Source organism: Anguilla rostrata, chromosome 9 (assembly GCF_018555375.3).
Source record: "Anguilla rostrata isolate EN2019 chromosome 9, ASM1855537v3, whole genome shotgun sequence".
Taxonomy (NCBI): Eukaryota; Metazoa; Chordata; class Actinopteri; order Anguilliformes; family Anguillidae; genus Anguilla; species Anguilla rostrata.
Window position 1 is genome coordinate 8,676,281 of NC_057941.1, and position 25,382 is coordinate 8,701,662.

Genomic DNA, 25,382 nt, shown 5'->3' on the forward strand with positions numbered 1-25,382 from the left:
AACCCGGAGCAGGATCTCCTGTGTTTACTCTCAGAACGTTAGCCGGCCATGGCCGCCGGGCCTCGGAAACCCGGAGTGGGGCTGCTGGGGGGAGAGGAAGACAAATTGGGGCTCTCTAATGGCTTAATTTGTCGCGGCTGTGTCAGCTGTGATGATGAAGAGATCGGCGATACCGCCGCGTCAGCAAAAAGGGCGTCCCGAACGTCTATAGGAAGTGGCGGGTGACCAACGCCTGACCCGGCGCCCCGCCCCACCCTGCCCCACCGCTCGCTTGCCGTCAGCAGGGTCGCCGCGGCGAGGCCGGCGGAGCTGGAAATAAACGAATTAAAAGCGTGTTCCTGTGCGGGCGCCCCGCCTGGGAGCAGGCCCTGGCAGCGCTTCACAGGTCCGAACGCCCCCTGTTCCCGCGCGCGGGACAGATCCCCTGATTAGACACAGGCCTGCTTGTCCTGGCTGGGCCGGCCCCACCCCTCTCCCCCCCCCCCCACCCCCCCTGGGAGCCGGCTTTGGAGATTGCGCGGTCCTGATGTGAGCGCGGCGATAACGGCGGTAAATCTCCCTCCTCGTTCGCTGGGGAGCGAAGCCCTCCGCCCCGCCTCGCGTACGGAAAGCGCAGAGGGACATTTTTAGCGGGGCCGCGAGTCCCGGCAGCGGCTCACTGCTGAGTTTAAGGAAAACTTTATTAAAGAACGCGGAATGCTCTAATCCAATAAGCCGTCTGTCTTGCGTCCTTTATTGGCCTGGGCGTGACGAAGCACCTTTGAGAGGGGAAGTGTCCCACACAATACTGAAAAATGGCTGATTTGTCCCCTCCAATAATCAGTGAATCCCTGAGTCGAATTTCCTCTGTTTGGGACTGCGGCCAGTCATGTCCCCCATGTTTAGGAACTCCCAGGTCTTGAGGTCTCACTGAACGAGTGCTCATCTTACACTCGCATTGCCTTTTCAAGACCAATCATGAACTAGAAGTAACAATGAACCTGTTCCTTCTGCAAATTAGCAATCGTTTATTGGTCAACGGCCTGTCATTTACTATAGTTTTCCTACCTCTGTTCTGTCATTTTTTTCCAGCAGTTTCCAGCTTTTATGCACGTGAGTCAGACTCAATGTTTTATTTGATTAAAAATTAAAATAAGTACATTTGGTAATGTCTGCCTTCATACCAGAGTACTGTATGTTCATGAAAATCCAGAGCGCATTACAAGCTTGCAAACTGTAGTTGGGTAACTGCCAGCCAGCTAATAGCTGACTAGTCTCTTGTGAACGGTGTATATATTAGCCTCATTCACAAACTGTCCTGTGGTGCTTTGTAAAAATTCATTTAATTCAATTTGTCAAAAGGCAGCTGTGTTGTTAATCTTGGATAGAATATAGTTCTTCTCCAGTCTCTAAATCCTTCGAGTCTGCAAAGGCCATACTAATTTAATTCTCATAGCTCACAGACTGTACAGGAAAATGCCCCCCCTAATCTTTACACCAAAGTACTGTACGACCTTGTGTTTTGGCATTCACAGTGGTCAGGGTTGTTATAGAACAACCAGACGTCCTAACACCCCCCCCCCCTCGCCCCCCCCTCCACCCAAACTCTGGAAGAGGAATGGTGATGGCGGTGTATGAAGGAAGTTCATCGTGTGATGGCCCCTTCCTCCCGCCTCCCAGCTCTGACTCACTTGATGGAGACGAAGACCTGACAGGGCCAGGAAGAAACTCTAAACAGTGCATGCGATTGTCCCCACAGACTGCCCGGAGATGCATCACATGCACATCTGGAGGAATATATACGCAAGTCTCGTGCTATCGATCGATCAGAGGCCAATCCGAAGCACAGATCCCTTGTGCTAGAGGCAGCGGGCGCCATATTTTTCCAATATAAACTGCAGGCAACGAGTTAAACAGACAACATCATTGTTACGGGGTCAGTGTTTTGGCTGGAATTGGGTTCGGGTGTCTCACTGTGTTCCAGAAGCCTCTCTCGCACCACAGCCACGAGCAGCTGAAGTGCTATTGAGTTGCCTTTTATTGAGTTATCATCGATGGTCTTGGCCCTGTGGAGCATGGGCTTCACCAGCCCCTCCCCATGTAGAGAGATACACCTACAGTACACTCGTGCTCAATCAGAAACTAAACATGCCTGCTAACTCTTAATAAGCCAATCTAATCTCTCGCTGTGTGTTTTGGCCGGTTGGCAACTGAACCTGCTCCTTTCCGTCTGATTCCAAACGGAACAGAGTGTCTGTCTGTCGCTCCCTCTCGGACGGGACAGAGGATAAGGAATGGGGAAGCGGAACCCAACGGCGAGAGGAGGGCAAGTGGGCCGACCCCAAAAAAAAAAAAGCGAGCTTGTTTGGGGAGACATTAACCTATCAGCAGGGCCCGGCCTTGCCAAAGAAAAGCCTGATGACTTCGACAGAGGCTTCAGGTAGCTTTTATGCGTTGATGTCTTTGAAAGCGGGCCGTCCGCTGGGAACCGGAGAAATACTAAAACCTAATGAGTTTAAAAAACCGTGACTAAAATACTGCGCCCGAGCGACAGTAAATCTTTCCCCCCCCCCGCCGATGCGCTAGCTGTTCGCACAACCCCGGAGCTGCAGCCAGCGGACCACCTCCTGTAGAGGCCTGAGCCTTCTGCGTGTGTGTCCTCCGCCTGACCCGCTGTCTGCAGCTCACCTGACTGTGACGTTCGGCTCGACTTCCCACAGGGGTGTGTCCCGTGTGACTACGCGAGCGCGTTTGTACGTATGTGTGCGAGCGCGTGAATGGGAATGTGTGGGATGGGTATGTGAGCGCATTTGTATGTGTGCGTGCATGCGACTGTGCCTGTGTGGGATGGATATGTGTGTGTGCGCGTGTGTGTGTGTGCGCACGTATGTGTGGGGGGGTGTGTGTGTGTGTGTGTGTGTGTGTGCGCACGTATGTGGGGGGGTGTGTGTGTGTATTGGCATGTGCATGTGTGGGCTTGTTTGGGTATGACTGTGCGAGTGTGCTTGTGTGTATGTGAGGTTGAGGGGGCTATGCGTGTCTGCGTGATTAATCTCTGATTTTTATTGCTCTCTCACCATTGCTCGTTGGTTTTTTTGGCTCATTACAGCGAGTGAAACATACTCCTTTATTTAAGGAAACAAGGGGCTATTGTTTCTTCTGTCACAGCTATCCACAGCAGGACTGCATTTCTTCAGTAACCAAGTTCCCCCATCCTCATCATCCTCCTAATATTGATTCCAGCCTCGATGGCAGGCATTAGAAGCCTGTGGAACGACTGCCCAGCACCCCCTCTTGCACGTGGAGCTCCGGGCCCAGTGCAGCCAAATTATAAATAACACTTTTCCCTGAGGGAAAGTGGGCGTGGCCTGGGAGATGGTAATTGCCGCAGTTAAAAAATAATGTCATCAGTGAAAAAAAGTGATGGCTTGAGAGAAGTTTCCCCCTCATGATCTCCACACTTCTGATTAATACGACTTAGTTTGACATGTTTAAAGAAACCAGTTTAGGAGAAAATATCGTACCAAATGCCGCTTCAGCCAAGAAGCGCATAGTTTCCGAGAAACTGTGACATGCAAGCACGGTACGAGGAATGCGTTTGTTTTCCGAGCTGTTGGGTCGCTGCCTAAACTGCGTAGATATTGATTGGCCAATTTGCAGTGCTTTCGCGGGACTGGAACAGATTATCGCGGAGTGCTAGCATTGGCACCGGCTACGGAGAGTCAAGCTTTATTCGGATCATAAGTGGAGTCCAACGCACATCGAGAGGAACGCATTATTTCTGAATAACAATTTAAGTCTGTGACCCACTTGTTATAAATGACATGTTGTAAAGTTTCTTGATATTGGGGTCAGTTTGACTCCAAAACGTCCTGCTGTTTTTGTTTTCTACGGCGCAGAGGAATGCCGATTCGGGCCTTGTGGCAGCCTTCAAACGGGACCTCGTTAAATTCGGTGTGCGTTCAGAGCGGGGGATGAGGCGATCACCACTGTGTTGTGCGTAACCAGTACTAAACAATTAGCGAAACGCTGAGGTGATTTGTCCTTTTCCGTTTGGCTTTGCTTTGATCGTGTTTCTTCGGGGCCTGAAGCGTCAACATTAGCCAGTGCTGCTCCCGCCAGGAAAAACAATGGTTTTATTGGTCTTTTTTTTTTTTTTTTTTCCTTTGTTGTTCGTGAACATTTGACCTTCGGGAACTGGCTGCCTCGTGCAATGAACGTTTTCTTCATTCGCGGCGTGGCGGGTTTTTAAGAGCTGAAACAACACGAGGTTGGATAAGGGTTCCGTTGGGCAGCCTATTGCCTGGCTCGCTTTGCTGGTGCTCAGAGGTAGGGGGGCAGTGCTGTGTGCGCCCCCTTATCGGACTGCCGAGGAATGCGACGGCATGACCTCACCGCTGGTCTCCAGAAGCCCTCTAGGAAACAGAGGAGATAGGAAATGCACAGTATGGTCGGCCATTTCTCTTAGCGGTGTGGGAGGACGACGGGGGGCTTATTTATTTCTTTATTTATTTAGCTATCCATCCGTCCATCCATCACATTACATTTATTTGGCAGACGCTTTTATCCAAAGCGACGTTGAATAAGTGCATACCGAAGGTCCTTGGAACAACTACAAAAACACTGGTCCGATAAGGTACAATACTCATTATGTAACAGTTATTATGTAACATAGCCGTGAACACATTAAGTCCAGTTCACACAGTAAGCATAGGCTAGGTCAGAAAGTCAAACTAGGAGGCATGACAACGAGCTACAGCATCAAGATAACGATATGAGTGCAATGTAAGTGCTGGATGAAGGTAACATGAAAGTGCTACAGGAAGAAATTAGAAGAATACAAATAATAAGAGCGATTGTAAATTGGGAGTGACCTGCAGAGTAGTGATAGTTAGTCTGAAGAGATGTGTCTTCAGAAGATGAGCAATGACTGAGTGGTTCATAGAGGGACTGGGAGTTCGTTCCACCACTGGGGAGCTATGGTAGAGAAGCTTAGTGGTTGGGAATCCACCCATCCACCCATCCATCGATCCATCTGTCTATCTATCAAAAAGCAATTTGTGGGCAGTTGTCGGTTAGTAGAGGCTGAAAGTCAGACTAAGCCGGTAAACTCGAAGCTAGATGTTTCGGTCACTTCTGCGGTGTGTAGTAGGGGCGAGGTAAGGTCGGTTGTCTGGCAGTCGAAGGGTTGCGTTTGTGTGTGCCCTCCCGAATTAATGGAGGAACCCATCAGATACCAATACAACGGCCCATTCCAGATTAGAACAGTGACTAAAAATGGGGGATAAATTGGTAAAGAATTGGAAAAGACTGGTTAGGTGGAGGATGTTTGCCTTCGGTGCAGAGCGCACACTGAACAGAGCCTTCTCCCTCTCCCTCTCTCTCCCTCTCTCTCTCTCTCCAGTGATCGGCACAAGGTGTCCAGCGCCGTGCCGGTCCCGTCCAAGTCTCAGCTCAGCGTGTCGGGCGCGTCTGAGGCCGCCTACCAGCCCAGGACCAGCTCCCCGGACCGGGGCCCGCGCAAGCGAGCCAGCTCCGAGGCCGACAAGCAGAAGTACAGCGCGCCCTCCCCCGGCCACGCCGGCGCCGCCCTGGCCCAGCCCATCGCCCTGGCCCCGCCCCCGGACCCTCCCAAAAACATGTCCTCCTCGCTGGACGCCGGCATCGACTTCGCCAAGGGCCTGGAGGCGGAGGAGGCCCCGGCGGGCGAGGACGCGGACCGCCTGGCCCCCTCGGACGCGGACGGGGACGAGGCGGAGGGCGAGGGCGCGGGCGCCATGAACGGCTCGGCGGTGCCGGGGGAGGGGCTGGCGCTGGCGGCGGGCGCCGAGCTGTGCTGCTCGGTGGAGCAGGCCGAGGAGATCATGGGCACGGAGGCCACGGGCTTCGGCGGCGGCGGGCCCCTGGAGGACTACCCCTGCATCCCCGTGGACCACGCCGTGGCGGTGGAGTGCGACGAGCAGGTGCTGGGCGAGCTGGACGTGGCCGGCTTCGAGGAGTTCTCCCGACGCATCTATGCACTAAACGAGAACATGTCCAGCTTCCGCCGACCGCGCAAGAACTCCGACAAGTGAGGCAGGACCTGAGGGGAGGGGTGGGGCGCGGGGAGGGGGAGGGGGACAGGGGGGCTTGTTATTTCCCCTAGCAACATGGAGACTACAAAAAGAAAATATAGGAAATATCTGGTATAATGACCAATTTGCACTTCTCCAAGCATTTCTATAATCCTTGAAAATGAAATAAAGGATGTTTGAGGTTGATCTGATTCCGGGCCTTATTTCCGGGTGCGTTGGCGTTACCAGGTGAGAATGAATGCTTAGTAACCGGCTTTTCACAGCACTAGGCCCTCAGCATGCTTGGGCACCTTAACAGCTTGCAGCAGTCTGGAAAACGATCACAGATGACGCAGAACGGAGCGCGCCGCACGGAGGGGGGGCCCCCCAAACCCCCACACCACCCACCACCCCCCCTTTACTCCCCACCCAGGAGAACTGCCCTCTTTGCCCCGGAGCCTGCAGCAGAGAAACGGGGCGGGGCACGCAGCCCGCCAGCAGTGACACCTCGCGCTCCAAACGGCAGCCCGCCGAAACCGCGCTGGCCGCCCGCCTCACACCCGCAGCGACCCGCCGTCCCGCTGACCCGCGAATGTTCCTGTCCTTCCCCCGGTGTGCGATTCGCTTAACGAGCTAAAGGAGGAAAAGGAGGGAAAACGAGCCTCCGTTGCCAGGCCGACGCACAGCGGCGCTACACTATTCTATTACGTTCTTCTACGGCCTCGCTGCTGTTTTGTCTCCCCGCTTGTGAATTTATTTTGCCCTTTTTAACGCCTTTATTCACACCAGTAATAAATAACACTTAACGTACTAAAGATTGACCAAAAATGACTGGTGTATACTGTGAACAAGTGGCTTTGAATGTCCCACACTGACCGTGTAGGATGTCAATCACAGCTAATCAACTGGATGTTGTCGTTTTCCCCTGTTTATTAAGTCTGTGTCTCCATAATTCTGTCTTGTCTGTCACAGGGCCACAAGATCTGAGATTTGGAATATTTTATTTTTTTCGGGGAGGGGGGATATCTGCAATTTGTTCTTCTGGGTATCAGGGGTCATTTTTTTTTTTTTTAAATGTGCAGTATTCCTGAATGGGAACGGGTGTTAACTTAAATGTGCAGGGCTGAATTGTGCTACTGTTAAACACTGTACCCTTCCACTTTCCATTTCAAGCTGTAACCTTTTTTTGGACTGATTCTACGGTATATGTTTGTTACGGGAGTTATTTTTCTTTTCATGAACATACTGGAAGTCCCTGCTGTGTCTACTCAGCCTATCTAGTGGTCTGAGGACATGGAACTATCCAGAAGTGACAGATGCCTCCCCTGCTTTGCCTGGCAGCCACAAACACGCCCCAGAACTGGACTCGCTGGTCACACAAAAACCCATATACAGTTTTTTTATTATATTATAAAGTACTGTGGTTTGACGACTGTTTAAAATGTATTGTATTTAAAAAAAGAAAGAAAGAAAGAAAAGCATTTTACACAAACTGCTATCTTGCGTGACTGTTGTGTAACAATGGGATTGACTGTACATATAATTTTGTATGGAGGGCATTTTATTATTAAAGACCGCAGTTTGATCGCACAAACGTTTGCGATTCTTTTGATGGCACTGCGCGCGTGAGTGATCATGTCAAGCCAGATGCACAGGAAAATACATGAAGCTGATTGGCAGCTTTTTGTTTTGTACATTACTAAGTCCAACTACTGTATGCATTTTGCTTTCTAGTGCACAGTAGGTTTAACGCGACTAGCCCAAGCCTCTAATGGATGTTCCAACAGACACTATGGTAAATGAACTGCATTTATATAGCGCTTTTATCCAAAGCGCTTACAATTGATGCCTCTCATTCGCCAGAGCAGTTAGGGGTTAGGGGTTAGGTGTCTTGCTCAAGGACACTTCGACACGCCCAGGGTGGGGTTTGAACCGGCAACCCTCCGACTGCCAGACAATCGGTCTTACCTCCTGAGTTATGTCGCCCCATAATATAAGGCACGCCTTTGGAGATTCCAAAAAAAATAGTGAATTCAGAGAGGACTTTTCTGCATTCAGCCAAATTAGGGGTAAACTGGTGCTTTGTGTTTGAACCCTCCTCCACTGCTGCTGATAAAGCAGTACAGCGCGGGCTGTGCCAGTACGTGATTGACGCACAGTCACGATCGACACGTTTATCTCAGCACTGTTTAATGTCCTGATGCCTTCCTCAAATATGTTTTTAAGTGTTATCTTATTGCAAAATTAACTCCTGATCCGGCTGTATCTTTTTGAGATTGTTTTTTTTTTTATCGTGGCTGGGATTATTGCGCTTAACACTCCTGGCCGAGCGTTAGAAAAACCTCCGTTTCGATAGCTTGTTCACGTTACTGGCACTTTTCCCAGTGCCATGAAAGAGTTCAGTGTTTTTTCCTGGCCATAACTGACATGCCTTCCTTAATCGCACTATAAAAGTGTGTTTAAGATATGAAAATAAGCCAGGGCCTGTTCCTCTGGCAGTTGCCTTGAAAGACAACTGTGTGAGCGTTGCGTGACCTGCGCAGCGAGCGAGCACGGAGCAGATGAGGGCTTTGAGCCTCTCTGGCTTATTTAGCCCCTGATGAAGCCCAGTCTGCTTGACGGCTGTTTAATGGGGGTACGTTAAAGAAGAGCGCCTTGACTTCGCGAACACACCTCGGCCTTGCTGAAGTGGTGTGGAACGCGCTGTGCCTGAAACAAACACTAGCGCTGGGTGGGACTGTATCTTCACTCCCCCCTCCCTTCGCCATGCTCCTCTGGAAATAATGGGATCCAACTTAGAGCTTTAATGTTTTTGGGAAAGGAGTATTTGCCTCCCCCCCCCCCCCCCCCCAAAAAAAAACTTTCGTAAATCTTCTGTTTAGAGAGCTCTGCCTTCAACGATCTGGATTGTTGTCACTTAAATGGCGTGGTAACAATTTTATGCTTAAGATTGTACCAGAAAAACATTTTGGCAGTGGTTCCTTTCAAAAATGTCTGCAGTTTTCCTTTTCTTATTTTTAAGGGTTCTGCTTCATTTTATTGTGGCATTACAAGTGCTTAAATGAGCTCACTGCCTGTTGTCCTGGAATTAGCAAGGCTAACCACAATGTAAACTGTGTCTCATTTTTCTGACCACAGACCGCTAAGCCTATGTTTTTAAAAAGGTTGAAAGCTGTAATCTAAGTGGATCTGGACATAAAGAATCCTGTAAAACTCCTTTTACCTTGAGTCCTGATTGGCTGCTTTAAAAATGAATGCCATGCATGTACACGGAGGCCTCCGCGGGGTATGGACGCCACCTTTTGTAACTTTGCATCACCATTAGTGATGTGGCCGGTTCCACTCCCATACTGCAGTCACTGCGGTGTCCAAGTGGCCTTCCTCAGCCCCCCTGCCTTGGGTTTGATCCTGCTGTTGCAGGACTCGGATTCTTTTGAGATAAGGCGGGTCTCATTGCATTATACCCCCATTTCTGAGGCCAAGACAGCCTATCAAGGCCATCACTGTGGTGACGCTATCTTACCAAGGCTTACATGTGCTCATACCACATGTTCAGTGCCGCACTTAACCACATCGACGATCGTGAAACTACTCTGCTGTCAATTACCTAATCAGTGCTTCGAAGCCCCCATAACCTTCTTGCCTCTGGTCTTTTGGGCGTATAATTTACACAGACATCATTAAACTTTTCTTGGCCTCCTCAGTTTGTCCAGACTGGACTATAGTTAGTACCGTACGCATCAGAGTTCCTCAAACTGAAAACCAACCCCTGTATTTTTGAGAGGGAGCAGTCGCTCGTGTTTCTGCGGTACTGTTTCTGTAGACGAGCGATGCGGAGGTGGTTAGACCTGGTGCGCCACCTCCCTCCCTCGCGGCCCCACGCGACCTCGTCTGTTTGTGCGTGTGGGGCGCGCTCACCTCAAGACAATTTAGCGCTGAGCTGCCATCAGGGCGTGCCTGCACTGCATCAGCATCACCTTGCAACTCAACACAGCCCGTGGCAACGGACGGCCCACCTCATATCTGCAGGTCTCAATGAAAGAAGCATCACGGGGGCGTCTCGTGGCGTAGCCCGTAGAGCGCTTCCCACGTGCTCCTTGCGAGCCGCGACGCCGGCGGTTCGAGTCCGACCGCCGACCTTCGTCGCATGTCTCTCCCTCTCTCTCCTCATAGCTCTTCCTGTCTCTCTACACTGTACTCATAAGCTGAAAAAGCCCCCCCCCCCAAAAAAAGAAGCATCACCTAGGGAACCTCCTCCCATGTTGAAAATAGCAGTGTGTACAGCGGAAACCATTGGAGCGCCACTGGATCAGCATCGTGCTTGGAATAGTGCCATCAATCTTACCACTGAGGCCGTATAGCATGGAGATTTTGCTTACAGTTATGCTGCAATCCAACACAAAATGGATGGTGCATCGTTTCACAATATTACTGAGAAAAAAATCTCTCTCAAAAAATGTTTTTCTCGTATATAAACAGAGGCTTAAAGTGCGAATGCCTTGATAATGTGTGGTTTGGCAAGAAGACTGTTTTGATGATAATTTGACTGTCAAGATTATGTCGTGTGACAAACAAGGTCCATTGCAGCAAAGAATTTGAAAACAAAAACCATAATAGTCTGTGAATTGCCTGACACCAGTTGGCTCGTCATAAAAGTGGAGGAGCAAAGTCTGTTGGATGATTTAATTCCATTAATTTAACACCAGTGGGGAGGCCAACAGTATAATTGACTTGTGTGACACAGAACTACGCATCTTAGTGAATAAAGCTTGGTGGTTGCACGAGATGTGCCATGCAGCAGCAGCAACTGACAACACTCCAGCTCAGGCTTTGTTAAGTAGGTTCTTTGGATAAACTGGAGGTTTGTAATTCAGCCTGATCTTCTGATTAGTTTGCATTAGCCACTAAAGCTCACAGTGAAAATGGACTTCAGAGTCAAAAAATGAGTGACAAACACATTGATAAATCTGCTTTGAAAGTGGTGGATTAAAGTAGTAATGCGTACATCGAAAGTGTGCTTGGACTGTGCTCTCAATTTCACTAGTATTTATTAGAATGATCCCATCATGCTTAGCTGCAGGTTACTTGGCTTGCTGCAGTCCAAACAGCACTTTGGTCATCTTGACAACTGGGTTTTTTCCCAGTCTGAACTTCATCTGGCATTCCAGTGTGTTTCAATTGCATCCAGTCTCCCAATTTTTTAAAATTTATGATGAAAAACACAATTTGGTCAAAGTTTACATCATGCCTCATTTTCACTCAGTCAAATTGCATGCCTCTGGAACTGAATTTATGTGGAACTTATTTCATTGGATCAATATCAATATTGACATTGGATTCGGCTGGAATAAACTAAACAGAGAATCACACTGTGGCAACCCAAATTCTTATGGCTGACCCCATGTAATGTAAATCAAATGCATAATGGTTCTGGACACTGCTCTGAGCTCTTATTAACTGCTGGTGTTCATGAGAACATTCCCATGCTGGGAATGATGGAATTGACACCACACATAGGAAACGTAGCAGTATGTTCTTCCACAAGAACCCCCCGTCAGACAATAGGCAACAGTGTCGCAAAATTCTTGCAATGCTGTCACAGGTGAGATCACATTCTATTTGCGGGATCATTTAGTTCAGGGACGGTGCAATTCCTCTCCTCGGGGGTGGGAGTTCTGCCGGTTTTTGGTGACCTCGCAATTAGCAACTCATTTACACCTGCGACACGGGGCAGGTGTAAGCTTTCTTCCGAATGACGACTTTTTGAACCCCGAGGCAGAACATAAACCAGAGGATACGGTACAACTAGAAGTGAAGCTGCCCACACACCTGCTGCTGGCAGTTGTACTGTTAGCGCAGTTATTATAGTGTGTGCTTTTTCTGTGGGTTTATTTTGTGGGTTTCGGAAGCCAGAAGACAGACATTCTGGGGAGTATGGTATATAAGGGCACTCACATTTCTGCATTTCACACAAGGGTTACCAGCTCTCTCCCTCACTCCCTCTCTCTTGTTCTTCAGTGTCTGCCCTCTTTCTGCCTCTTCCTCTTGTTCCGTCTCTCTGTCCGTCCCCTGTCTGTGTTCAGTCACTATCTCAGTCAGAAGATCCCTGGACCGGGTGGCCATCCACGCTAGCACCAACAATGGTACTGACTGAGAAGCGGAGCAGGGCCAAACTGTGAGCATTAGCACAGGAAGTCGTAAATGGGGAAACTGCAGGAGGGCCCCTCCACAGCGTAGGTTCTGATCCAGGAACCTTTCAACTGCCTGATAGAGCTCCACTGTGCCATTAAAAATGGTTCCAGACTTGGCCCAGCTTTGCAACTCGACCTGCTCAGAATACTCCGGTGATGATTTATCACTGAAAATGCACAGAAAATGTTCACTGTAAAATCGACTATGACAGAGTGCTTTTAACTCGAGAGCACATATTGTCCCAATCGGACTCATATAAACCGTGTTATGAGTAATTTAATTCTATATGCAATATTCAAGGCAAATTCTCTATTATGGTTTGGAACCATTTTCATAATTTTCTGGGGTGGTGCTTTCACAATGAAAGAATTGTTTAAACAGCAGAGAGTAAACTCCACTTCCAGAAACTAGTATGCACAAACCAGAGGTATGTGTTAGCCTATTTCATGGCTGCACATGTCTGTTCCTGGAGATCTACCATTCTGTAGGTTTTTCATTCCAACCTTAACAAAGCCCACCTTATTCAACAGCTGGTGATTTCATTGAGCTGCTAATTAGTAGAACCAGGTGTGCCAAATTAGGGTTGAAATTAAAACCTACCAGGAACGTGATTTGGCAGCCCTGGCTTATTTGATTCCATCCAGGCTTGCTTTAGCAAAGCAATGTAAAATCTGCCTATTTTGCCTCAACTGTGTTCAGGTGAAAAAAAAGTTATTTTTATAATAGGGAGTATAATTGGGAGTACAATTTTAGGCAAATAAAGTTAATTTAATTAAAGCTTTTGTCTGGCTATATCGTGAGAAACAAATTACAAAATACTGCCTCTTACAGTGGGGTCCAACTGGAACACACATGCGCTACTCTAACGATGCATAGCTTTAACAACTAGCTGGGGAGGGGCATGTGATGTGGATTTTTACAGCTTTGATGCCTTGTGTAAAGCTTGTGTTTCGAGAGAACACCAACTCTGTGGTGGATCTGGTGTGATGCAGGTCGGCATAACTTGGCAAATAGGTCAAAGCATTTTCCTTGTCAGATTAGGAAGGCAAATTAAACTGTTTTTTTATGCCACCATGAAACCCCGTCTGATAGGTCCCAGGGCCATGAGTGAGTCACACTGTTGGGTTTACCCTTCCCGTGCTGAAGTTTCAGTCTGGATGTGTGTAGATGAATGCTGGGCACCTAGAGTCCTGTTTAATCTGATAGAACAGTGCTATAAATTCCCAGAGCCTACTGCAAGCACTGTTGTTTCACCGACATAATTGTGCTGATTTTATCAGAGTGAGATGTTTTTGTTTGCTGTGTGAGAGTACAGCAACTTCCAGCTCAAAGTAGTCCTTAGTAACTGAAACAGAATCATTAACAAAAGCTTTATCATACTGTATCATCTAAGCCCTTGAAATTTTTGGTCTGGTTTATTTCCTTTTTTTCTTCTTCTTCTTTTGTGCACTACTCACTATTGTGAAGTTTCATAGTCAAGATCCACAGCTACATACGTACATCTGGAACTGACTAACCAGTGAGACAGTGTGACATGCAGGAGAGGTTTTCACGCTCCTGTGTGTCATTTCAAATCAGACATCCTTCAGAACATCGTCCAAAATTAAATATCCATAATCACCTACAAGGCTTTATCCATGTCTTCTCTCAAAAATAAAACAAATATTTAAAGCTTCACATTTGAACATAGATTAACGCAGATTCAGAAATAACACTCTGAAGATCCGATTTTTACATCAGAGCTGTTTTTTAATACCATATTGAGACTGTTATCATGTGGAAACATGTCTTGAGTGAAGCTGAAATTGTGAAAGAAGGAAAGGCTATCTTGATCTGCTTTAAAAAAAAAACAAAAAACAAACAAACAAAAGAAAAAAACAGTACGAATACGAAATAGAGAAGGCAACAGCGGACCTGTGGGCCAGGGAATTCGCCAGCTTGAGGTTCTATCCTACAATCAACTCTCGACAATTTAGAGATTTAGCTACTCCCCTATCCTCTGTCTTCTCTGTAACTAATGATTATCATGGGATTTTCTATTACGGTGTTTTTTTCCTTCTTCTTTTTCTGCTGATCCAATGTTTAAGCTCCACCACTAAGATATAACAATGTAATGTAGATATGACTCCTGGTAACTCCTCCAATTAATAATAATAATAAAATAATAGAATTGAATTAAAAATGATAATAATAAAAAAAATACATAAATAAATAAAATTTAAAAAATAATAACAACAACAACAACAACAACAACAATAACAACACCAACAACAACAACAATAATAATAATAATAATAATAATACGTATTATTATTATTATTATTATTATTATTATTATTATTATTATTATTGTTATTATTGTTATAATATTTATTTGGACAGCACCTTTCCAAAATGTATTCATTAAAACTGGCATATTTAACCCAAACAAGACTAACAGAAATGATCAAACAGAGGCAAAAAAAATGAAGCAGTCTGTGCCGGTCAGAACAGACCGAGTGGATTCTGAGAAAAGCCATCACTTGATTTGCTTGAGAGGAAACGCATGATTGTCGAGGTTTCAGATAATGGAGCATGACAATTGGATTACCGCTCATGGGCTTGCAGCAAAATAAACATTTTTTTAGGGCTCTTTCAGATTTTTTTTCTAAAGATTTGTCAGAAGCATAAAACGTCTGGCTCTGTGTTATTTCTCATCATTTACATTGTTTACCTTGAGTCTGAGGTAAGCCATATGAATATATTGTAGTTTGCTGATACAAGGAGAGATTTCATGCAGGGATTAATTTTTAATGCTGTTTAAACTTCCTTGTTTCGAGGGTGTTGAGATGTAGTATAATACTACCTTAGTCACAAATCTGATAAGAGGCCGATATGACCCCTCTGAGAGATTCTGTGGTTACCAAACTGCCTTCTGTGCTATTGAGACTTTCAAATTAACTGGTGAGCAGGACCACATCCTAACTCTTACTCATTGCAAAAATAAGAAAATATCTTTTTCCTGATTTCAATCAAAAGGAACAATGATATGTAGTGCACACATGTACATCTCAATAGTGAAGATGCACTAGACAAATGTGAGAATTATTTGTTTTTTGGGCTTTGATATTCAAGCACTGCTCAAGCATGAAATTAATTTTTCACTAACATAATACCACATTCGTTTCATTACATCTGTTCATTGACATTTTATGAAACATCAACCAGATGGTCAAACTTGACAGCTTGTGACCACTGGGAGGCAATGGGCTACAGCATGTAAACTCAGTGATATTGATAATGGGCTACAGCATGTAAACTCAGTGTTATTCATAATGAACCGCAGCATGTAAACTCAGTGTTATTGATAATGGACCACAACATGTAAACTCAGTGTTATTGATAATAGGCCACAACATGTAAACTCAGTGTTACTGATAATAGGCCATAGCATGTAAACTCAGTGTTATTGATAATGGACCACAGCATGTAAACTCAGTGTTATTGATAATGGACCACAGCATGTAAACTCAGTGTTATTGATCCTTCTCATTGCTACAAAACACTTAACAGCAATAATGTCATTAACTGGATTACTGAGAGACAAGGAAAGATGGTGCCCTGAATGCTTCAGATGTCTTTTAGTCAGTTTTTATATGAAAACATCATTTGTTATTTTGATTTTTCATCACATTGTTTCGGCTTGTCTCTGGCACAGGCTGTGCACAAAAGAATGCATGTGGACATTACTTGGCTTCACATGGATATGGGACCTATTACATGAGTTTAAATGAAGGATGTACCATGCATTCCTTAACTGAAATGCATATTTCCACATCTGAGGAATTGTCCCATCCCATGTTTAGTACAGTCCCGTGGCTTCCTGAACTTTGTCCAGTTTCAAAACTCTTGGTGAGTAAAAAAATATTATGAATTAGCACTTCATAACTTTCGTGTGGTCATCAGCAAATAAATAAGCTAATTTGAATCAACATCCCTTCATCATCATTGAACATGACTGATGTCTTTTTGGTCATAGGTAACACAGGGCTGCTCAATTTTGCTTGCTGTCTCTGCCTGTAAAGCCAACATATCATTTCAAATGTACTGTGGATATAAAGAAATGATCAATGGACAAAGTCTTGTAGATTAAGCTTTACTTTATTTTGTGATTAAGATAAAGAAATAATTGGCTGACAAGAGCATCCCAGGTCCTAAGGTCCACGGTAGACTGATAGTGTTGCAAATACCCCCTTCTGCAATTGATAAGCGTAAAAGTGAACTGTGGGTGAAGTTTTCCTCTACCAATTCATAAAGGCACATGACCAGGGGGAACATACCACCACAGTCAAGGCCAGCCTTCCAACCAACTGCTCCAGCTTCAACCTAACCTCTGTCTGGAAGCCTCCGAGTGAGTGTTCCCTGTGTTTGACCTGAAGAGTTTTATTCAAAAAACATATGAAATGTTGCATTACATAAATGGAATGTAGGCTACAGCATTCGCAAGGTATGGCGAGTCCCCTCCTTGAATGAATAAACACACTTGACACGCTAAGGTCAGACATGAACAACTGGACACATCAAAACTTGTATGGAAATTAAAAACGAAAGAATGATTTTGCTCGGATTTTTCTTTTTTGGCAAGAGTGGTGGAAAGATGTCTGCTTGTCTGTCCAGATGGTTCCATAAATAGCAGGCCTGCGATTCCTCAGCATCTGATATTGTTGAGCAGATTTTCTTGTGAATGCAATTATGACTGCATGCTTGATGTTGCTTACATGCTGTGTGTGTAAAATCAGCAAAGTACAGCTTTTCACACTGTTTTTTAAATATCTGCTCTGTCTTCAGCTGCACAGCCCTGTATGCATTGCTTTATCAGACCTTCCCAGACTTAATTTGTTTTACATTAAAATCAAAGCCTGCACAGTTTGTGCTCTGTGATATATGAGCGGTCACACAAGCTCAAATGTCTGCTATTTCCGTGCAGCATGTCTTTCATTGAGGAGATCTGTATTCAGTTTCCAGATCATAATTAAACCTGCATGACTATTTAAAGGCAAAGAAGAAAATGCATCACGCATACAGTAACATTTTGATATGATACAGTGAGCTCCATATTTGTAACATAGACATTTTCTTGATTTGGCTTTGTACTCCACAATTTTAGATTTATAATGAAACAATTCGCATGTACAGTGTGACAAAGTACTAAACATGACTACTTTAATTTACATAACATTATATCCCAAACATGATGGTGCCCTGAAATGGGGGGCTATGTCTTACGTGTAAAAGTGCTGTAATTTCTACACAGTGAAACCAAAGTGTATAAATACCCTTAAATAAAAACTGAGAATGTACACACTAACCCAGCCAATTAGTTTAGAGGCATTTGGTTTAACTTGAGCAGAGAAGATGCTTCTGTACACTTGAGAATTCATTCTGCTGTTGCTATCAGCAGTTACATCATTAATGAAGACAAGTGAACCAGTATCTGTGGCAGCCGTACATGCCCAAACTATAACACACCCACCACCACATTTCACAGATGAGGGGGGTCTTGGGCATTTCCTTTTGGCCTCCACACTTTGCTCTTGCCATCACTCTGATACAAGTGAATCTGGATCACATCTGTCCACAAGACCTTTTGTGGTTTTGATAAGTCCAAGGTTTGGCCTTTGCCTCAGACTATTTTCTTTTTATTTCTCAGGCCCATAATGGCTTCCTAGACTTTCACTGGCACAATTCTTGTCCTTATGTTGACACATGTCAAAAACTGACTCCAAATCTTAAATTATGGAGTACAGGGCCAACTCAATAAAAAACTATGCCCTTGTCCCAAACATTGTGAGGTTCATGGTAAATAATAGTGTGCTCAATTATTGTACAATAAGAAAATTTGTTGCAATATTATTTCTGGGTGGGTTCATTCCATTTTATCCTCAAACTTCACAAAGAATCAAGAATATATCAGAGACAAGGAAATTCTTTCTCAGAAGATATTTTCCATGTACAGTAACAACACCTTTATGGGTACAGTAACAGAAAGAGGTGCCAGGAAAAAATGGTGGAGAGGCCATTTCAGATTCACAATGATTACTGTCTGAATGCATTTCCTCCTTCTTGGCAGCTCATTGCTCTGCTGCTCATAGTAAAATGGTTCCATTGCAGGGTCAGCGGAGTCTAGAATAAGGAGTAAAAACCCGGATTAATATCCTAATGCAATGTACTATATCCTTGAATAATTCATCACCTCACCTGCATAACTAGTCCAGAGTTCATTGATAATGAAAAAAGCCATTAGATACACTAAATTAATGGAAGCTGTTCTCTCTCTTTCTCTGTCCCTCCCCCTTCTCTCTCAGGCTCCGTTTTGTGATGGCATCAAGAGCTTTTCTCAGCACAGAGAACAATAGCCAAAGAGCTCATTTTGCCAGCTATTAACTTCTGCCAGAAACAGTGGGCAGAGATTCAACAACGTCGATGTCATCTCTGCGCGGGGAGAGAAGGCCACACCCTGGGATAGCCCTCGGTGCTCGGAAGCCAGGCAGAAAAGGGACACGTTTCGGGGATTACCTGCTGTGCTTTCACAGGTGTAGAATCACAGAAGGTTCCGCCATCAGACACCCTGAGGGGGTGGGGAAGGGAGGTGGAGGGGTGCTGAGCTTTTGCTCCTGCTGCTGTTCAGGATTTCCTCAGATCATCTTGCGTAACCCTAGTCAGGTATTGCTCCAGGACAGACTGCGCATTTGTAATTGGTTGCGAGAACCATCAGAAAGTTATAGCCGTCGCTCCTCGTTCTTGTACGTTTCGGCGCCGCATTTGTACCTGTCAGTGGAATTCATGACATTGGGCCCAGGGCTCCTTGGAGATTTTCATTAGGATATGAATCCTGAACACGGTGCTCCAGTCAGAATTTCTTGTCAGCATCTCAGGGGGTCTTTAATGGAGGGCTCAGACGCTGCAGCTGCAAGGCCAATGTCAAGTGTGGCTTTGCAGCAATGATGGACTCTGGGCCCTGTTAACCAGAGCAGCCTGTATGCACAGGTTTATGCCGCTCTGTCCTATTGAGTTCTCACTGGGGGGTGCCCAGCCTCTATTTCGCAAAGTCCTGGGATTAAAGATGATCCAGACAGGTACTGCGATCAGAGGATCTCCATTTGCGATTGCCTGCCTTTGACTAAAACCACCATCTGTTCCACAGCCCCAGAACCGCCCCCGTGTGTTTCCTACTTTCTGTGGAACCCCACTGATGTGGACACATGCTCTGAATTAAAACAAATTGTTGTAGACATGACAGACGTTACTTAATGTACTTTGTTGTGCAATGTCAGAGTGCCCCTCTTATGCTAAGTGGAATGAATGTACTCTCACTGCTCAGACAGATTCACTTCGACATCCTCTTCCTTTTACGATCGCTAAGGCCATCATTGCCGTAATGCAGTGATCGTGTGAACATTAGAACGGGTTCACTGATAGGAGAAGAATCCACACCGGCTCTTCTGGGCCCTGTGGACGTTTAGCTAAGTGCGCACAGGTCAGCGTCTTTCCAACTTCATGCTTTACAAACACTGCAGGTATTTACACACACATTTACACACAACTTTGCCTCAACCCAGAGCACCAGAATTCTTAAAGGGTAAATTAAGGTGTGTGTGTGTGTGTGTGATCCATTGTTTCCATTTCTGCACTACCTTATTTTCCCAGACTGCAAAGCTTGTCCATTCCTGGGGATACGAGTTAAAGAAATGCATTGTGGGAGTCTGTAGTCAGTAAGGTGAAAAGGAAAATATATTTACCCTCAAAAAAATTCTTAATAGATTCACAAAATATAAATATATACTGTACCACTGCACTTGTACTGCAATAAAGAATATTGTATTAAAAATGGAATGTTGTTAACGTTCTCCGGTAATAGTAATCCATACCCGAACATTCTAATATGGAGAGAAGAGGAATTTACAATGCAAACATCTCATCTGAAAGTAATAAGAAAGACACAATAAATAAACTACAGGATTGGGCTGCTGGAATGGCTCTCAATGAAACTGTTTTAAATAGAAAGCTCATTCACTGTTTAACCCATTGAAATAGCATGTTCCTTTCTAGCTGTGACCCCGGAAGTGGCATCCCAGGGTCAGTGTGGGGATGTGTTAGCAGAAGTTGGCCCAGGGAGAAGTTAAATGGAGGTAACCCCAGCTCCCTAACTTGGTCATGTAAGGAAGAAAATTTTCAGGTAGACGATACCAACAGGGAGACCAAAATGGATCCCTGGCCAAGATGAAGCCAGCTTTAAATTTATCCAAGAATGTGGCTCATCAAGGCTGGAATTCTCATTCAGAATACGAAGGTGCTGCCATTGGTTAACAGACCTATTTATGCAACAAAAAAAACAAAAAAAAGAAAGAAAAATCTGAATCCTGGCTACTCCTGGGAGAGCAGTCTTGATCAGAGGAAGAGTGTTTTTCTAGAGGAGGGTGGGATGTATAAATTAATCTTTAGGGAAAGTGGGGCAGGTTTTATGGCCTGCCTGTTGAATTGTGCCACAGTAAGCGTTCCAGTGAGCCAATAAGGAGCATCTTGATTTAATATTAGACTCAGCCAACGGCAGGCTGCAGTGCAGGATGTAGACTCATTGTGTCTCGCATTATGTACAGATGCAAGTTACTGACGAAACAACAAAAATTGCAGCCTCAGAGTTTTCTCATCCAAATCGACTGGGGTCACTCTCAGTTCCCGGGAAGAGAGAATGCTTCTTATCATCTTGTGTGTGTTTACAGTCTGCCCTGTTTGTTTATGAGCTTCAGTTCAGGTCAGGAGCAGTACTATTACTCCACTTGTGTCATACACACAAGTTCTCTTAAAAGCATCCTGCTAATCAAGATTTCGGCTCTAGCTTGCACCTGGCATGAAAAATGTACCCATTTATCAATTTTTCATGGCGTGATATGGAATAAATTATATTATTATTTATACAAGTGATTAAAACAAATTATATTTTGTTTAATTCCAAGAATACAAAGTTAGCTGATGTGAATTATCGGGTCCTGGAAATGCTTTCAGGATTCCAGAGGAAACTGCTGAGCTGGGTGTCATTAATATAATATTACTGGGCAAAATGAGATAAATACCCTTCCAGCATGGAGACCCACGGGGGATCAACCTTGGGTCACATCCCTGACGATGTGGCTTCATTGCTTTCCGAAAGGCTTTAATCTGCCAAACATTACATTCGCAAGTGAACAAAATTTATATCTCGCATCTCACCGTGTTTTCATTGACCATTTTTCAAATTCCTGATTGAAGTGAAATCCTGCCACATGCCCGTGTTTGTTCGTGAGGTCCAACCATGTCCCTGCCTCCTTGCGTGGAATGAATGAATGCAGTCACCAGCTCGAATGCACTGATTAGGAATCCCTTTCCACAGGGACAACACTCATCACACAGTCCCCATCTACTTTTTCTTATTTCTGACAGTGTTGTCTTCCTGGAATTTCAACAAGAATTGTTTTTTCATCTGTGGACACATCCATTTTTCTGCTCATCAGTATTTTTTAATACTCAATAGAACTCGCGTGAAGAGGTAAAAAGTTTTTTTTTCCTCAGTAAAGAGCGCTATAAGCCCAGCTCAGGAATAATTCAACAACATCTTCTTTTGATGATTGTGTACAGGCTTCAATGTGGTGAATTGAGAAGCTTCTTTTTAAAAATGGAAGGAAGGAACAGTGCAATTTTGTTTTGAGAAATACATAAAACAGCTATAGTGTAGACCGTACTATAGCTAGCCATTTCTGCCATATACTGATGTTGACTCATGTCTGTTACTTTTCCCTTAGGGGTGATATATCAAAGCTTCAGAGGACCAGAAGGATCCCTAATCTGATTTGTGTCCATAAAAGCTAATAACAATTCCCTTCCCTTCTTTTGAAACCAAGTATTCCACCGCTAACCCACTTGGGGATATATAAAATATGTATATTAAATTTCTTCTGTATACCTACTGAATATTTAACTTCCAGCTGAATGCACCACATCAGATGTAATGTGTATGTAAAGAGTTGCATAGAGTGATACAGCCACTGAGGGGATCCTGCAAATGAAACAAACACATAAATTACATTTCCTAATTGCACAATATCCCTTGAGAGCTTGACCAACGCGATGTGCGCACTGACACTTGTAGGAGACAATCTGGGGAGAAAAAAAAAGTGTTCCAGTGTTTTTCCAGTGGCAGAAGTAATACGGGTTGCTGACCTATTACTTTGTATTCCCAGAACAGGTGATAAGGGAAGGATCACTCGAGCACTTCAAGCTAATTTCAGTGATCCCTCCGTCATTCAAAGGAGGCTCCATATGTTGTTTCTGAGGAGTGCTTACTTATTTCTGTGTGAAAATCCAGGCCAAAATACAATCCATTGTAATTTTCAGCAGATAATCTGAACCCTGGTTGCCTCAAAGCTATGGAAACTGGGAAAATGGGCTTAAGGACAATGTAAAGACCCTGTCACAGCAATCTGTCCAACAAAAAATCCTAAGAATAGATTTTAAGATATTTGATACCGGGCCTAAAAAAACCCAGTGAATAGCAGTGCTTCTATTTTAAAAACATAATTGAGAGCCTAACACATTACCGTGTCACTTTTTGGTTGTTCTCGCGTACAATGGCAGGTGTCACAATGTCAGAAATAATAATGCAGCCGCGGGATGTGCCCAGTCTACTACCGCTGCCTTCTGTCAGGCGGCTAGCTTGAAAGGGCCGACGGGAGAGACGCGAGCTGAGGCAGAAAATAACACACCACAACCGCGGCGACGGTGAGACCCGGGATCGGTTTCGCAAACCCGCGCTGGCAGGGAGCGGGCGAGCCGAACGGCGCAGGCGGGCGTGACCCCAGCGCGCTCTCCGCCGCGGCACCCACAGGATGTGACAGCTTGAATAGTCATGCACCCCCCCCCCCTCCCCGGGGGCTGCTGCTGCCGCGCTTTCCGTGGGAGACGTCCATGTGCTACGACTTAAGCCTCAGGAATATAAATCTCCACGTATGAGAGAAATGAGGAGGATTTTCACATTAACCCTCGAATGCCTTGTGCACTCAGGGGATATCGCCCTGACAACAGCATAAATAACGACCCGCGAGTCCGTAAGAGATAGAGGCAGCGCAAAGTAAGAGAGGAGTTTTTTTTTTCACCCAACCCGGTGATTCAATCACCCATTAGCAATATAAATAAAACATGGAATTAATACCGATTCATGACCTCATCGCAGGGAGATAACAAAAGTCCACATGCCATCCTGACACAGGGGTGTTTAGAAAATACTGGTGGGAACTGATGTGCCTATCAGGACGAGGATAAAAATACCATTGCCTGAAGTAAGGACAAGTCCGTGCCTATGACAGCAACAGTCTGTCTCCACATTGTGTCAAAAAGCACATCGGTCTGTGGTTAACAGTGCTCTGAAGAGTCAACACAAAGGAGCAGGGGTGTAAGGAGACCCTGCCCTGATGTGAGAAGAAATGCAAAAACACTGCATAAAAAGCTAACAATACTTTACATTTATTATTATTATTATTATTATTATTATTATTATTATTATTATTATTATTATTATAAATATAGTAATAACAACAACAATAATAATAATAATATCAATAATAATACAAACAATAATACTCATACTAATACTGTAGGACCCAGATTTGAGTTTAAACTTGTTTTCCTTGAGAGAATCTTTTTTTGTTGCTTTAGATTAATTGACCTTTGGCTTGAGACTTTTATTTTGACATTTGCCACAGGTCACCTGATCAGTTAAGATGGCGTCTTCCATGCGGCCCGGGAGAGTCTCATAGTTTAGAAAATGGAAGACGCTGGGTGACCAATAGTTTTGTACTGCTTCTACGCTTCTATAAGCTCAGTTTAATTTGCCATTTCGAAAGCTTTATACTTTTGGAAACTCTCACTATAGAAAGCCCTTTTTTGTTTACGTTGGAATTTTCAACCCTTCAAACAATTTTGATTTAAAACACTGTGTATCGCCTGCCGACGTACCTGCCTGCTTGCCTGCCTACCCCTTTGCCTGCCTGCCACCTACCTGCCTGCCTCTCTCCCACTATCATTGAACACAGGTATGATTCACAGCCGAATACAGTATATACGACAAGAAAGCGCGTAACAACTAAACAGCGTCTAAAAAATAGTCGAAAATCCTTTGATATTTTGACCACTACAAATACTGCCACTACTACTACTACTAATAATAATAAAATTATTTTACAATCTCAATCTCATTGTACAATCTGTCCAGTGATTGTGCAATAAAACAAAGTAAAGCAAACACAATCATTAAAAATGAATGCGTTTGTAGCCAATAAGGGAAATGCACAATGTTTTGCACATGGTGGGATGTCTCTGTTTAAAATGACCCAGGCCATGGAAATCAGAGGAATCCTCTGCCACACTGCTGAGTGTTCAACAAAACATGACCCGCCATTAACTATGCAGGATCCACTCTGACTGCAGTGCCGGGCAGTAATTGGGGCTGGTCTTGCAGTCTGGGCCTGATTGAAAAGCTGCCCGTCTGAGCTGCTGAAAGTGTCCATTTATTTCAGAGCGGGGCCCATTGTTGCGTTGCTATAGCAGGTCTCCCTGGGATGTATTTATCTCCTCTGATTTAATCACCTCCTCCAAAATGAAAACATTCAGCGGACCCCTCTGCTTTGTGCACCGAGCCCTGTAGTTTCGTGCAGCCTGCTTATTTCATAAAAGAACCATCATTCCTCTCCCCTCCTTTCATCGATGCTGACGGGGTGAGCAATAGCTCTGGGCATCTCAAGTCAGGATCCAATTTTCCCCTCTAATGGCAGAGGGCTGATGTTTCAACATAGAGGCAACTACAAAGGGTGTTTTATTATTAGCAATGCATAGCTTTTACACTCGCATCGCTCTTTCTGCTTTGTGGGTACTTCCTCGGACGGAATGAACCATTCTGATTTATTCAGAGATCAAGAGCATCAAATGCTTGCGCAAAATGGCTGTGTAGTAACAGGGTCAGCTGTCTGTAGTTTTATCTTACAGCTCCCTGTCTCACAAAATCTGTCATTATCTAGGAAATAACATTTTTGAATTTGAGAGGGAACAAGAGAGTGACAGAGAGGATTAGAGACTGAGAGAAAGTGTACAGTG

The 25,382-nt window shown here is 44.9% G+C and overlaps 1 protein-coding gene across 2 annotated transcripts in view; it reads left to right on the plus strand.

Annotated features, from left to right (window-relative positions):
• uvrag (UV radiation resistance associated gene) overlaps window positions 1-6,237 on the plus strand; it is an 82,689-nt gene extending 76,452 nt beyond the window's left edge. For both annotated transcript variants that reach the window (XM_064350117.1, XM_064350118.1), the window contains exon 15: window positions 5,384-6,237. In XM_064350117.1, coding sequence (XP_064206187.1) covers window positions 5,384-6,053 — 670 coding nt within the window. In that variant the 3' untranslated portion in view covers window positions 6,054-6,237. The remainder of the gene's footprint in view (window positions 1-5,383) is intronic.
• Window positions 6,238-25,382: the final 19,145 nt, after the last annotated feature.